General features: G+C 33.7%; 1 protein-coding gene across 1 annotated transcript in view; it reads left to right on the top strand.

Moving 5' to 3' along the window:
* The window catches only part of LOC149798073 (heat shock 70 kDa protein 12B-like), a 20,907-nt gene extending 6,065 nt beyond the window's left edge, over positions 1-14,842 (top strand). Inside the window, exons 3-7 of the mRNA XM_089963156.1 lie at positions 1,498-1,556; positions 4,574-4,870; positions 5,349-5,573; positions 10,444-10,579; positions 11,156-14,842. Of these exons, the coding sequence (XP_089819282.1) occupies positions 1,498-1,556; positions 4,574-4,870; positions 5,349-5,573; positions 10,444-10,579; positions 11,156-12,216 (1,778 nt within the window). The 3' untranslated portion in view covers positions 12,217-14,842. The remainder of the gene's footprint in view (positions 1-1,497; positions 1,557-4,573; positions 4,871-5,348; positions 5,574-10,443; positions 10,580-11,155) is intronic.
* The last annotated feature ends 1,236 nt before the right edge of the window (positions 14,843-16,078 follow it).

Here is a 16,078-nt window from a genome sequence, read left to right as displayed (position 1 = left end):
TCTGGTTTCTAAACATTTTTCGCATATATATATATATATATAAATACATATATATATACATACATATATATATATATATATATATATATATATATATATATATATATATATATATATATATATATATATATATACATATACATATATATATGTATATATACATATATATGTACATATCAATATATATACATATATATACATAAATATATATATATACATATATATACATATATATAGATATATAAATATATATACATATATATAGATCCATATATATATATATATATATATATATATATATATATATATATATATATATATATATATATATATATATATATATATATATATATATATATATATATATATATATATAATAGAATAGGGTTAGGAAAACATTAAACAAAAATTAACTATCTTGATATTCTTTAAGAGAAAAATAATCATGCTTCGTAACGGACATACATATGAGGAAAAACACACAAACTGACATATCTTGCTCATTCTAATTTAAATATTTATATACTTTTATTTTTATGCTAAAGAATGTATGCATCTGCACAACTACACTATCAATTTAAATCTTTTGTTCAAATTAGCAATACTGATTTATAAAACAATAATACTTAACAGATAATATTCTACAGAATACATATACATTTTTTAAGGTTAGCGTACCTTAGATATTATAACAAATATATTTCATTTTAATTCTCAGTTTGTAACACTGACGCATATAATACAGACTTGATTGCAATGAGATAGAGAGAAAGAGAGAAAGAGAGAGAAAATAATGCTCGTATACTCTAAAACCAGTAAGAAGATATAATTTTGACTGTCTAACAATGTTGCCCGCGTGACCCATTGCATTTCCTGGGTCAGTTACCACATCGCCACTCACAATGAGAAAAAACAAGCTCCCATCCCCTATCTCTCGAATTCAACGAAAGAAAAAACGCAAATCGTCAACGCATCTTTGCTTTCCCTTTCGCACGTTGGATAAATCTACCAATTTCTATTCTCGAAAGTGAAACTGTTGTGCTGATTTCTGCAATAAAACGAAATTCTGCAAGAATAGATATTTCTACTCAAGGCAGTTATTTGTTGTTGTTAGTTATGTCGTCCATAGATTAGAGTACGTTTTTGTTTTATAAATACATGGCGCTTGCTCCAGGAATGTGATCTATATTTTGTTTTAGAAATATGAGTGGTTCAGAAATGTACTCGGATTGGGATACGAGATTTAAAAAATAACATTTTAATTTTCTCTAGTATTCCAGCACATGATTCTTAATGGCATGGAGTAAACGTCATAATGTATACAAATTTCATGAACTTGATGATATATTTCTTATTAAAATACATGAGATATTATCTGTTCATCAGTACCCTAATGTGTATCATTCTCGTCATCTTCATTCGATATTAAAACTGGTGCCACCTGTACGGATGCCGGTGCTGTTTTCCCGAATCGTAAAAATGACTTTATCTTTCTAGCTCAAGTAAACGATCAAAGGAACAAGCAGGAAGTTCCAGTGCCTGTAACATACGAGGAGGTACGTTATTAAGAAACTGAAAGTGAAACTGATTCAAGTCACGAAGATCTGCCTGCAGGCTCTTGAGTGGGTATTCAGTTTTCTAGCTGACTGGCTATTTTTACTGGTCGATTCGTCGTCCTGCTGGTTAATTTCTTAATGAAAAAAATAATTACTTCCATTTTATTTCTTCTTGTTGTGAGTTGAACGCAAACATCTGCGGAAAGTTTGAACATACTTTCCTTCCGGTGTGTACACGTTGCAAGTTGTATGTTTATTGATGATGCCAAATGTTAGGCCTTTATTAAACAAGTGATGTCCGTAGCAAACGGACTGGTCATAAGACTCGAAAGAAAACCTATCGTAGCATAGCTTTTTGAAGTTATGTTTTGCCGAATTTTCTACACGATTGTGTGCAAGACGTTAAACGTAGATCGAGATGAGATTGTGTAACTTCAATACAGTGTGATAGATTACGAATGCCATAATCAACACTTTAGCAGAATAAGCGTATACGCTAAATTCCCCAGTGAGTCCGTCATATCATAAAAGTACTGAGGGAATTAACCAGGCATATTTGACTTTGTTAAATCAATATATAAAAAGGGAAACCGTGAGAGTAGTTCCATTGCTTTAAAAGTTCTTGACATTGTCACGTACAGCAATATCATTATCAACAGAATTTGCATTATTCATTTGTTTTATTTAGAGGAAAAAGAACGATAGCGTCGGTGGTTAGGGCTGGATAGGGTGGGATAGCGCTCGTCTGTAGTGTTCTGCTAACAAACTCAAACGTCAGCTGAGTTAACGTACAACTTTTTTCTGAGTTTCAAAATGAATAGGCAAGTTTCATCTTCATCCAAATTATTTTCGGTTTTCTCCATCAATTGAATTTTGTGGAAGAATATTAGATTGAAACAATCCATTTTCGAGAGGATCATGCAACTAGAAGTAATAGTTTGTAGCATTTAACATGTCGGTTTGTTTGTTAGATGGATATAAATGGGTAAGATTAATAAGACTCTTAACACAAACCTCTGAGGATTTTACTGACAATGAAACCATAAAACGGGTAAATTCATTGATTGATAAACCTATCATCAAATGAAGCAAGCAAAGAACAAAATTGATCCAAAGCATCGATAACCTTTTTGGGGTATCCTATAACATATTGCCATGGAACGCCCAAATATGAAATAGGTGAGACAATCAGGATGTCGAAATACAAGGTTATTTTCGTTTAAGACTATCTTTCCAATATCACGGAAAAGCTTTGTATAATCAGCCTTTCGTGTAGTATATAATTAGAAGACAGAGACATCGAATAGTCAGGAGATCGTGTGGTATATAATTAGAAAACGTAAAGACATCGAATAATCAGGAGATCGTGTGCTATATGATTAGAAGACTTAAAGACATCGAATAGTCAGGAGATCGTGTGGTATATAACTAGAAGACTAAAGACATTAAATAGTCAGAAGATCGTGTGGTATATAGTTAGAAAACGTAAAGACATCGAATAATCGGGAGATCGTGTGCTATATAATTAGAAGGCTTAAAGACATCTAATATTCAGAAGATCGTGTGGTATATGATTAGAACACGTAAAGACATTGAATAGTAAGGAGATCGTGTGGCATATAATTAGAAGACTTAAATACATTGAATAGTCAGGAGATCGTGTGGTTATATGATTAGAACACTTAAAGACATCGAATAGTCAGGAGTTCTTGTAGTATATAATTAGAAGACTTAAAGATATCGAATAGTCAGAGAACATGTAAGAGGAGGAGTTAAATCTACACGACAATTAAGATGATGTCTTCACGATGAGAAATGTTTAAAAAGAAAAATGAATTGCGGAAGATAAGTGCTGGTAAAATCGACAAATGACAAATCGTTTAACAGTTGTGAACTTGGGAAAACTGTTATGTCCTTAGCTGAATATTTGGCTAACCTAGTCAAAACAAAAAAGCAGCCGCCGTATTGCGTGATCTCACTGGTAGTCTCATTAGCTGGCTTTTAACATCGTATTATAATTTTATAGATGTTAATGTCATTTTGTTAATTATGATAAAGGTATATCTTAGATTAACTAATGTATTAACTAGCCAGTAATATTTTAATCTGCAATGTTAAATAAATATTTAATTAATTGCATATACAATGACATTTCTGTATAATATACCATGATCTCATTAGCTGTGAAATTCCTGTAACAGCTTGTACAAGATTGCGAGACAAGGGTAAGGCGTACTTTTTTGTTGTAAAATCTGGATTTCTGTATGTATTTATATCAATTTCGCTAATAAACATCGGCTTTTTAACTTAAGTCTGATGTGTGGGCGGCAATGTTATAAGACATGTTTACTCGACCGTAGAACCAGATGTTATATGTTGCTGAAACAACTATTTCGGGTTAGTGAGCTCAGTTTACATCACACACAAATCTTTGACGAACACTGAGTTTTGTTTTAAATAATTGCGTTGACCACTGAGCCAGTATTTTCTGATTAAAACATTGATGACCTCTGAGCAGGATCTGCATGAAATTTTATCTTAACAAAAGGATACAGACCACTGAGCTAGATTTTAATCATTCGCATTTTGAGGACCATTGAGCCAGAACCCGCAAACCGGCTTTCCTAAACAAAAGTAAACGAGCAAAAGGGCATGTTTTCTCTCACAACATCTCCATTACCACTTAGCCAGAATCTGCATACAGGTTTTCCGAAACAAAACCTAACGATCATGGGGCAGGTTTCCTCTCATAATACCTCCATGACCACTTAGCTTTATACCGGCTAAACAAACATTAACGATCAAGTTTCGAAAACTAAAATAGAGGCAAATAATTATGTATTACTTCACAAATGTTCTCAAATCGGTCTAAAGTGGATGAAAACTGAGTAACTGGCTTAAACTGAATAGAACAGCATAAGTGTGGCAGTACACGTAAATTCCTATTTCCTTTTCTAAACTTGCTTCTGTCGTAATTTCCTTTCTGGATTTGTATCAAGTCTTTTTTCCGTTTCAAGGAGGACAGGAAGAGAAAAACCCTTTTGACAGCTGCAATAGACTTTGGAACAACTTTCAGTGGATATGCCTTTTCCTTTGCAAGCAGCCAAACGGAAGTTTTCACTTTCAACTGGGATGGCGCACAGGTGAAGACCCCGTCGATTGTGCTACTGGACTCGAATGGGGAGCCTGTTGCTTTCGGTAGTGATGCTGAATCACAATTTCGGCTTTTATTACAAAAGAAGAATACAAATGGTTACTTCTATTTTGAAAAATTCAAGATGCAGCTTTACAATACAACCGAAGTGCTTAAAAAGGTTTATTAAACTATCTCTTTCTCTCTCATATACGGTGTGTGTGTGTGTGTGTGCGTGTGCGTGTGTGTTGTTTGTCCAACATTGTCTCGTAGTTCTCTTAAGTTATTTCGGATTTTATATCATAATATTGTGTCTACGATTTAAAGAAAACTATAAACCTAACATTTGGCCCAGATGATATTTTTAACAAAATAACATTTAACGCAAAAAATTACAACCATGGTATGCAAGTTATAGCAATGACAACTGTATACTTACGTCTACGGTTGTCATTAGAATTTAAGCCCTGAATAAATGTAAGTCGTTTTCTTTGTACTCTTTCTTTCTAAAACTTGTTGTCTTTTCATTTTACTTACTGCATTTGTTTGTGTTGCTAGTCTTCTCACTGTTGTGTCTTTTGATGATAATAACGACGACTACTTAAAAGATCACGATCATCTTGACGCCGAAGATCATGATTATATTTATTTTTAATTAGGAACTAAACAAAGACTTGGAAATAGAGGACATAGAGGGAAAGCCGATGAAAGCCATTCAAGTTTTCAGCGGTGCTCTTAAATACCTCAAGAACCATCTTCTGGACTTTCTGAATCAGCGGAAAGGAAATGTCAAGATCAACAGCTCTGATATTCATTGGGTTCTAACCGTCCCCGCCATCTGGAATGATGGTTCCAAACAGTTCATGCGGGATGCCGCCGAAATGGTATTTCTTGCTTATTTGTACGTTCCATCCAAAATTCATCTCACAAATTAAATGAGGTAACCACATAGTAACAGTTCAGAGTCATATTTTACCAACTCTGTCAGATCGTCTCCATTGAGGCTATTATTTTGGAGTTGAAATTTTGTTCCGTGTGATTTACACATAATTCGCTAATATCAAGTAAGATAAATTGTTTATCAACATCATGCTATCGGGCATTCAATCCCAACCACAACATCCTCAGTTACTTTTAGAAAAGAGTGATGAATTAATATTCTAGTATCTTGCTAACTAGAATTGCATTAAATTATTTCAAGTGCCAGTAGAGTATTACATTAAATTATTACAATTGTCAATATAGAATTGCATTGAATTATTACAATTATTAATATAAAACTGCATTAAATTATTAAAATTGTCAATATATAATTTCATTGAATTATTACAATTGTCAATATAGAAATGCATTATAATATTACAATTATCATTATAAAACTGTATTAAATTTTTATAATTGTCAATATAGAATTTTATTGAATTATTACAATTGTTAATATAGAACTGCATTATATTATTACAATTGTCAATATAGAACTGTATTATATTATTACAATTGTCAATATAGAACTGCATTATATTATTACAATTGTCATTATAGAGTTGCATTAAATAATTACAATTATAAATTTACGACATCCATTAATTGATATGATGTATGAGTAATGGCAAATAACTGAAGTAACGCAGTATTTCTCAATTGAAATGATTTGCAAATAAAGATTCCTTACTTTCTAACAAGACGTGCATTCAAGCTAGATAATAAAGTGACAATTTGAACATGTTAGGTTTTGTCCAATACCATTCAACTATATGGTTCTTTCTCAGTTCCAGAAATGATGGTCGCTCATGGAGAAAATGATATTCATTTGCGAGATTTGACTACAATCTGCACCTTCTATTCTCTATGACGGTCTACTTTAGCCTATTCCAATTAGCAATATATACCCCAATATATGTAATGCTGATAATTTAGTTAATTTGTATTCTACATTTCGAAATAATTCTTCAATATGCGTGATAGTAAAAGTTAGTATAACTTATGTAGAAAACAGTTTCGGATGCATTTACCAAGCTAGTATTCGATTATGTGAATACAGTTATCTTTGACTATAATAGCTAGAAAATAAATGTTATCACCAAAGCATAGGCGAAACAACCTCTATAAAAACCCTGTCCAGATAATTGAAGTCCAACCATGGTGGAGAAATTTTGCTTTCATGGCAAAAGAATAGTAAAATTTAACAACACTGATAAGTAATGTCTAACCAACATTAATTATCATGTAATATCTTACATTAATACATAATATTCTGCTAACTGTATTTTATATAAAATTGTCTTAAAGTAGGTAACATAAATAAGCGACACTAACAAGAGCATTAAAATCAACAAATACATTTCTTTCTCTTAGTTGAAAGTGACAATTTAAAAAGGAACTTTTAATATTGTGAATTACATCCTAAATAATCCTAAAGGTTTTATTACAAGTCCATACTTATAATATTCGGAATGAATTCCAATATTGAATACGCTGATATCCCAACGTTCTTGAATAGACTGATGGGCAAACAGTCTTGATGTATCACAATAATATGATCCATAATGTCTTCGAATGAATTCACAATAATATCAAAGTAATGAATTTGGCCAAAATTTAAATGAAAATTTTGCGATTACAATGAACAATTTTAACATATGCTGCTATTCGAATTATATCTAAAAACAAATGTAAATAATCCCAGAGATTGAACTTAAAGGAGGTATTAAATCATTTTGTTTATCAGAACATTATATAAAAATCTAGGACACACAAAAATGACCAAGATTTGGGTCAAAGGTTCTCATCCACAACCGTCTAAATGTCTTAAAAATAACTCTACTTTGTACTCATATACTAGTAAACAAACTTTTTATAACTTACAAACAAAATAAAACGAAATCACTATCTTCAATCTTGGACAAAGGTCACGCACACAAAATAAATTAAATATAAATAACAGTGTAATTATCTGACACCAAAACAATTCTTAATGATACCCTTTAAGGACAGTTAGCTTTTGCAAATCCAATTTGATATGTCAACATGTTAACGTATTATTTTATGTTGCTTACAAAAATATCAGCGAATTTATAAATGTGTTTACTTAACTTTTAAACTCCTTTCTGAGCATGGCCATTTACTGTTTTTAAGCTTCGGATAAAACGCACCAGATGTAAAGGGAATACGTAATCGAAAGAGACAATGTTTCTACAATCTCTATCTCCTTCTTATAACAAAAATTACAATGTTTGAGGTTCTCTTCAACCTTTCATAGAATTGCCTTGTGTTGTTTAGTTCTTTATCGACCATTGTTGTCTATTACACGACAATTTAAAGGAAAATTCTTTTTGCAAACCAATTGCTGATTCAGAAGAAAGCCATTACAATATCTTCAGCATACATTAATGAAAACAATGTTGATTCACCTTTTTCTATATTATCCACGTCATTAGGCAGAATTCGTCTTCTACTTCATTTACATACATTGCAAATAAAAATGGAGTCATGCATTCTCTTTGATGTACGCCTAAAACAGGACAATTCCTCACTAAGAGCTTTTGCGACTTTGTGCCACAATAACTCATTTAATGCGTTAACACCTTAGATAGTCTATAACAAAATAATCGAAACTCTATTGTGAATTCAATGAATCCCAAATATAATTTCTTACAACTTTTGATCATATAAGGAGCTACAGCACACATAATTAATATGAATGAATATATTACCTCCAGTCCCCATTTTCATCGTCAAACCCAAATGTCCCTCGGTAAAAACAGCATAGTCCTGCACAACATTCATTAATCTTGCATCCTTTATACTTGTGAACCGTTTTCTAGTATAACTCACCAGGCAATGCCTCAAAAAAAATTGTTTCATCATACATATGTCATTTCGCCTGTTAGGGAACATAATATTCATGTGACTGTTTTTTTTTTTTTTTTTCTTTTTCTTTTTCTTTCTTCAGGTAAATTATCTTTATTAAAAATGGAATTAAATAGCTTTTGTTTTAAAAGCCAGTTTTTCAGCACCATGGCTTAGAAATTCATTTTAAAAAAAGCATATCTGGCCCACCACTTTTTCCTGTCTTTAAATTGTACATTCCTTTAATAATTTCATCACGAGAAGTTGTATTTCATCAATATAACGTGGAATCCATTGTTAAAATTAATAATTTCATCAACAGAGGTATAAAAAAGATTTGAAGGATTCTGACTGAAATGGAAATATTGACGAAAGAATGCCTATACAGGTTTTATTATTCCAGTATTAATGAGCAGTTCTAAATTGTTCTTTACACGCTTACCTGGTCTTTTGTTTATCATATTACAGCGTCCACCGCCTTTTAGTTTTTGCAACTATGAGTACGGGTCTTTATCATTTCTACTTTACTTGTTTGTGATATTCTAATACCATTCATTGTATATAAGTTGTTTTGAAATCAGAGTCAAACCTTTACGTTTGTCTGACTTTAATGGACTAGCATTCATTCCTTTCGAAAATATACTTACATAAATAATTTAAAATGCCGGGTAAGTTGTGTACATGGTTATTTAGTCATATGTACAAATTCGACTTCAAGCGAATCAGATGAGAGTTAGAATCGAAATAATGTTTTGAAAGTGGTGTCTATTACAAAAGGTGCATAACTGCTTTCAACGTTGCTAATCTAAATAACAAAAAAGCAAAAATCAAAAACTTTTGTAAATTCAACAACTAACTGTATTTCCCTGTAATACAAGGTGAACATTTTAGAAGAACATACAGTATTGGGAATAAAATCCCACATAATATTAAAAGTTCTATCACAAGTCCAAATATATGAAGTTTCAATTGAATGTTAGTGGTGCTCCAAATAAGATCACATATTGAAGGTGCTGATGTGCATGTAGTCTGGAATGCGCTAATGTCCCAGTGACCTTCAATGTGGCGATGTCTGATATAATCCATTACATCCTTTTCAGAATTCAATATAATTTCGAGTTAATGTTTTACCCCAGTAGTGTTTTGGCTTAGTAATTCCAGTGAATAATAATTTGAATAAATAATACCCCCAAGTTAAACGATGAACACAACAGTAAATACTGATTCTTTTCCAGATGTTAAGGCAAAAAAGAGTAATTTGTCAAGCAAACACCATTATATTAAAAGCTTAGATATAATAAGTGAACCAGGATGTAGGTCAATTTTCATCCTTCAACAACCAAAGTTGTCAAAATCTTTGGGAATTTCCAAATGAACAATTAATATCTTACATCCAGATAGAAGTAAACTTGTTTACTTTCATTGATAATAATATGAAAAAATATTTAATTTATACTCATAGATAAACATTAGCTATGTATTATATGGTTTAGATAATGTCACTGGTCAGGTGTACTATTAATTTGATTTTTAGAAAAGTTCAAGTACTAAAGACAGATATACAATACATATAATCATTGAGAAGAGCCAACAAACAATATAATCAAGTATACGTAACAATGTACACACACACACACACACACACACACACACACACATATATATATATATATATATATATATATATATATATATATATATATATATATATAGAGAGAGAGAGAGAGAGAGAGAGAGAGAGAGAGAGAGAGAGAGAGAGAGAGAGAGAGAGAGTCCATTCTTACGTGCGTTCGTATATTATTAATGTTGCTTCATTGGATACACTATTTATCTATTGAAATAGTCATTATTTAATTTAAATATTTGGCTTCACAAAATTCAGAGCACAAACTATGCATGTTCCAGGCTGGAATACCAAGTGACCTTTTAACACTGGCTCTTGAACCGGAAGCAGCTGCCATTTATTGCATTTTAGGAGCCAATCAATATTTCATGGAATCGTCAACAGAGAGCGTAAAGTACATTCTACTGGATCTGGGAGGTATGCTATTTGAAAGTTGTACCCTAGTCTTTTTTCTCTTACAAAGAGATAACGGGTAATTAGTTTCAGAGAAGGTTTGAAACCAAAGGGAAAAGGATTTTGATACAAAAGCTATATACATATACATTTGACAAACTCTGTATGCTGCCGTTGAACAGCACATATTAAATCTTGTACAATGACCCTTTTTAAATATCAGTGTTTTTTCATCGTCACCTTTATTATCAATTTCATGTGCTCTATAGAGTCGATGATTTTAGAAACGTCAACCCACGTACTTCAAGGTAACCTTCTGACGGAAACGAAGTTGTTATATTATTATTGTAATGTGAATTCTAGCTTAGCGAGTTTCTTGTTCGTCTGAACTTCAGCACGAATATCAGAAGGAGATGATAATATCTAAATAATCGTGAAAGTAACATTTTATTCCCAACAATTCACCAATCACGCGATAGAATTTCATACGAATATATCATTCTAGACGATGAAAAGGTAAACATAAGTATAAAAGAAGCGAAACTAAATAATTGACCTTTATTACGGAACTGATGCTGGAATTCTTGTGCTTTTTGGTAGGTGGAACAGCTGATATAGCGTGCCATGAGCTGACATCCAATGGACTCCTCAGAGAGCTGCACGAACCCACAGGTGGCGATTTTGGGGGTATTAATGTAGACAGCGCTTTCTGGCAGTTTCTCCTCAAATTATTCGGAAGCCAACTGTTGAAGGAATTCAAAGACCAGAATACTGAAGACTACTTGGATTTGTTTGAAAACTTTGACAGAAAGAAACGCACTTTTGACGACTCTCGCCCTGAAGAGAGCTTTCCCATATCACCGACTTTGTGTCAGAAATACGAAAATATGAACGGGAGAGCTTTTAATGAATCTCTTTCTGAAAATCCTATTGGACGTTTGGTAGAAATAAAAAACGGCAAACTTGTGTTAAAGTCACAACTGATGAAAGATTTTTTCGAAAAATCCGTCTCACAGATGAAACTCTATGTCGACACTTTACTGAACGATCCATGTTCCGCTGGCATCTCGCTGCTCGTCATGGTTGGGGGATTTTCTGAATCGAAATATGTGCAAAAAATTCTGAAGGAACGCTTTGGAGAACGATTACAAGTCATTATTCCCGGAAACCCAGCTGCGGCCGTTGTCAAAGGGGCCGTGAACTTTGGTCACAAGCCAAAGATAATATCAAGAAGGGTCTGCCGCTACACCTACGGAATTGCAAGAATGATGCCATTTAATAGAGATATTCATCCTGAATCTAAAAGGATAATTATAGGTGGAATTGCCTACGTGGATGACCTTTTCAACATACATATCAAGCGTGGTGATATCGTAGAACTCGATAAAGATACCGCTGCCTTGTCATATTACCCTCCTATGGCGCACGTAACACAAGTTATCCTTCCTGTTTACGCATCTACCATAACCAACCCAACCTTTGTCGATGAGGAAAAATGCAGGCACGTAGGAAACGTAATAGCAGAGTTATCGGACTTTGCAAGTGCGGCTAATATGGAGCTTCTAATCAAACTTATTTTTGGTGGAACCGAAATTAGGGTTGAGCTACGCGAGAAAACTACTGGACGTGTTATAAAAGGAAAAGTCGAATTTTGGGGATAATACGTCAAATGAACCTAGCTTTAATACTGTTGTCAAGGACATGATACTAACAACGCATAATTATAACACATTGTGCTACTTAGGTAAATATACACTGTGATAATTTATATGTAACACATGGTTAGTACACTTTAAATTCATTGCATGCAGTTAGATATGTCTCATATGTCACCATGTTAACAGATTACTTTATGCGACTCTAAGTGGTCCAAAAAGCCCATAAGATTCTAGCTCGGTATTAAAATTACTGATTGATTACGACCGTGGGAATTTTCCTTGAGAACCTTTGCCATTTTTAGTAGTACAATCAACAACTTGGCGCTCACATTAACAATCGATTACCGAAGTGGAATTGGGTAAGAAAGGTTATGTCTGTCAGAATATAGCCAATTCACCCCACAAGAGCTCGCTACAAATGAAATTGGGAAAATCAGTGAATGGGTAGAGGTTGGAGGGGTGGGGTCAAACATGTTAGTTTAAATTACAGCCTATCAAATAATAAACTCATCTCACTTGTGGAAAGAATGTCGACAAACGCGGAAATCCCAACTAACATAACGTTATCCAACCACTTCCATTTCAAGTAACAACGATATCCATTCAAAGAAATATCCAATGAGTTATTAACCACAGCCAAGATAATGCCGATTAGGCACTGGAAAACCTCTTCAGTTCTCTTCAGCACTACTAAATCTAGCGCAGTTTCTGCATCCAGTAACAATCGCTTCAGAGACTGAAACGCTTTTTCTTCTGCGAACTCGAATATTGCATTTCTAGTGAATGTTCATGTAGGGAAAGTTTCGGTGGAAACGTTATATAAAAGCCACATATGAATTCATGCAAATGGTGCTATATTTACCTATTATGGCTTACGTAGCCATGAGAGGTATGTAACAACATATAGGATTTTCCAGCGACGATCCAATTTTGAAAAATATTATACTGATTAGAACGACAGCTCCTATTTTAATTACACTTTTAAACGTTATGTGCTATCAAAATGTTCAATATCGCTGAGACTCGCATCCGGGACTAATTGTTTCATTCGCAAGTATTGAAAGCTGCATCGTTTAAGCCTGAATGAAATGACACATGAAACTAATACTTCCTTCTGTTTCTTTCCTCTCTAAATGAAAACTATTTGAGAAATAGTATCTTAAATTGGCAATGATTTAATATTGAATTTCTGAAGCTTGTTGAATAATTTTATGTTTTTGTTCGCCAAGGCTTGCTATAGAAGTAGATAATTTATCTCGTTTCTTAAATTCAGTATTAAATCGCTACTCATTTAAGATCCTTTATTTATCACATCGTTGGTACACTTTACATACGTGTGTGTAGTTTAATACTTTTGACATTTAAACATTTTAACATATCACTTTATGTGGATCTGACTGGTCCAAGTAAGCCCATGAAAGTATTGCGCAGTGTGCTCTTTATTGATTGGCTGAGACCGTGGCAATGTTCCTTGCCACGACATCTGGAACTCCTTTATCTTTAGTATAAGTATCAACATTTTGGTAGCCATATTTTGAAAATGAGTGTGTGTTACTATTAACACTCACGATACAAGCCGTACACTTAGGTTGTTAAGAACTCAATAGTCCTACAACCTAATGGCTTAAATTAAAAAGTACTCTATGAGTACATTAAAGCCTGGGGGATGTGGCACTATTCCTTCCCTCAGGGGTAATTAAAAAGTCACCTGTGGTGACATTAACCAGTGGCACATGCTCTATATGAGCGAAGGCCACTATAATCCAATTTCTATTCCATTCCAGCCATATTTTGTACCGATTGCCCGGGGGGGGGGGGAGGCATTGAGAAATAAGATTACTTCTTGTCAAAATAGCATCAATTTGCCCCAGGGGCTCGTTAACAAACATTTAAGCGCATCGGTCAATTGATAGAGGGGGTATAAATAATCTCACCATTGTTTAGAAAAAAATGTGGTTGTATGCCGGTCTCCCAAGTGACGGAATGCTATCCAACCAAAGCATTTTTTACGCGGTATGATATCTCCAAGGAGCTAAATTAAACGTATTCAATTATCTGATCCAGTTCCGAATCTAAATAAAATTTGTCTACTGTACTGCTTCAAATCAAATACTGCAAATACCCATTCACAAATACATAGCAGTAATCTAGAATTTCTTCATCCAGTAATCATCCCCTCATACGAATATTCCACATCTGAAACGATTATTAGTGGTACTCACACACATTAGGTAGACTCATTGTAAGCAGTCTCATCGAAATATGGCTTGACAAACCTAAACCGAGTCAGCTATGCGACATCACACGGGAATCTCCATGCTATCTGTGTTGAATGTTTTATTGATTTGGAAATACAGTAGCTTTGTGGATTAAATTTGTGAAAATTTGATCTACATTCAAATGTTACTGGTAATATAACTGCGCATTATTAAATCTACTAGCCTCTGAGTCTATTTTTTACGCGCAACCAGTGAAAGGTTCAGCGACTGAGCCATTATGAATGAAATTCTTTCTTCTTCTTTCTCTCCAAGCTATTTCCATTAAAATAAAAACTATGTGACGAACATAATGTAAAATGGATAATGATTTTAATATTAAATGTATGAATCTCATTAAATAATGTCCTGCTTTTTGTTTAGTCATTTCAGTATACATATGTTAGTACATTTGTATGGGAAGATATGAGCGAGTTTCTTTTCTGAATAATACTGCACGACCTTTTGAAAAAATAGCAAAAAGAACTAAACAAACCAACAACAAAAAAATCTCCGAGAGCTTCCAGCTGGAACAGATGCTGCTCAACTACAATTAAAGAAAGAAATAGAGGAAGTGATTGATAAAATCGACAAAGCTTGTGCTGGGACTGGTGATATAATGAATCTTGTTGAAACAGACCCAGAACCAGAATCTGTTTTAAAAAAGCACATTCTGACCTTACCGAAGAAGGTTTAATGATGCTTCAAAAAAGCCATATAGCGGTTGCAGCAATAGGATATAAAATTCGTCGTGAACAATTAGATCAAGACACCGCAGATGTTCCAGGATCAAAGTGGGTTTCTTTTGTATTTCGAGAATAATATGATATAAATCGAATCACATGGAAATATAGGCCTTTATTTGAAGAATTTCAGAAACGAGTGTAGGGAGCTGCTAAAAATCCATTACCTGGAGATATATTATCACCCAAAAGATTATAATTCGGACCACCTCGTATAGAGGAAGAAGAGAAGCCTGAATGAGCAACCGGAAGTGGCCTTGCCACTCGTGATCGACGTCGTATGAAACGTGGTGGTAATATGATCGCTGAATTGCCTGTGATTCAGGATAAACTTTGTCCCAATAATGTCCTCGCTGATGTTGATGGACTAGAAATTCTGATTGGTGTAAGGCGAGCCGGCACCAGTTCCTAATGAAATCATCAGTGAAGCAGCTGCTATTTGTCAGCGTTTATTTACCGGTGGTGGCATGGACAGTGACGTGTATCGGTCGCTGACCGATGAAATTACCGACGATTACTACAGTGAGTGATTAATTAGATCGGCGATAAAGAATAACATGATCATACATAATGCCCAATGCAGGCCTGAAAGCGTCAATGTAATAAATTCACGAGTACGGGTTTACTAAATGATCTACGGATATGGATTCGGGGATGTTGTTCAAGGTTTATTCAGAAGGATAGCCCCAAAAGCTATTCCAATTGCAAAAAAAAAGCCATCGAAGTTGTTCGTGATAAGGCTATAGGCACTGTTGGTAATATTGCTGGTAACGCATTTTCTGTGGTCAAAGACAGACTCACACGATTAGTACGACGAAAACCACAGCCAGTAAAACTTCCCAGCACCGAAATGATGCCGCCAAGTGG

The sequence above is a fragment of the Sinohyriopsis cumingii genome, chromosome 6 (genome assembly GCF_028554795.1).
Source record: "Sinohyriopsis cumingii isolate HCF-2022 chromosome 6, ASM2855479v2, whole genome shotgun sequence".
NCBI lineage: Eukaryota > Metazoa > Mollusca > Bivalvia > Unionida > Unionidae > Sinohyriopsis > Sinohyriopsis cumingii.
This window is presented reverse-complemented; position numbering and strand designations above follow the sequence as displayed.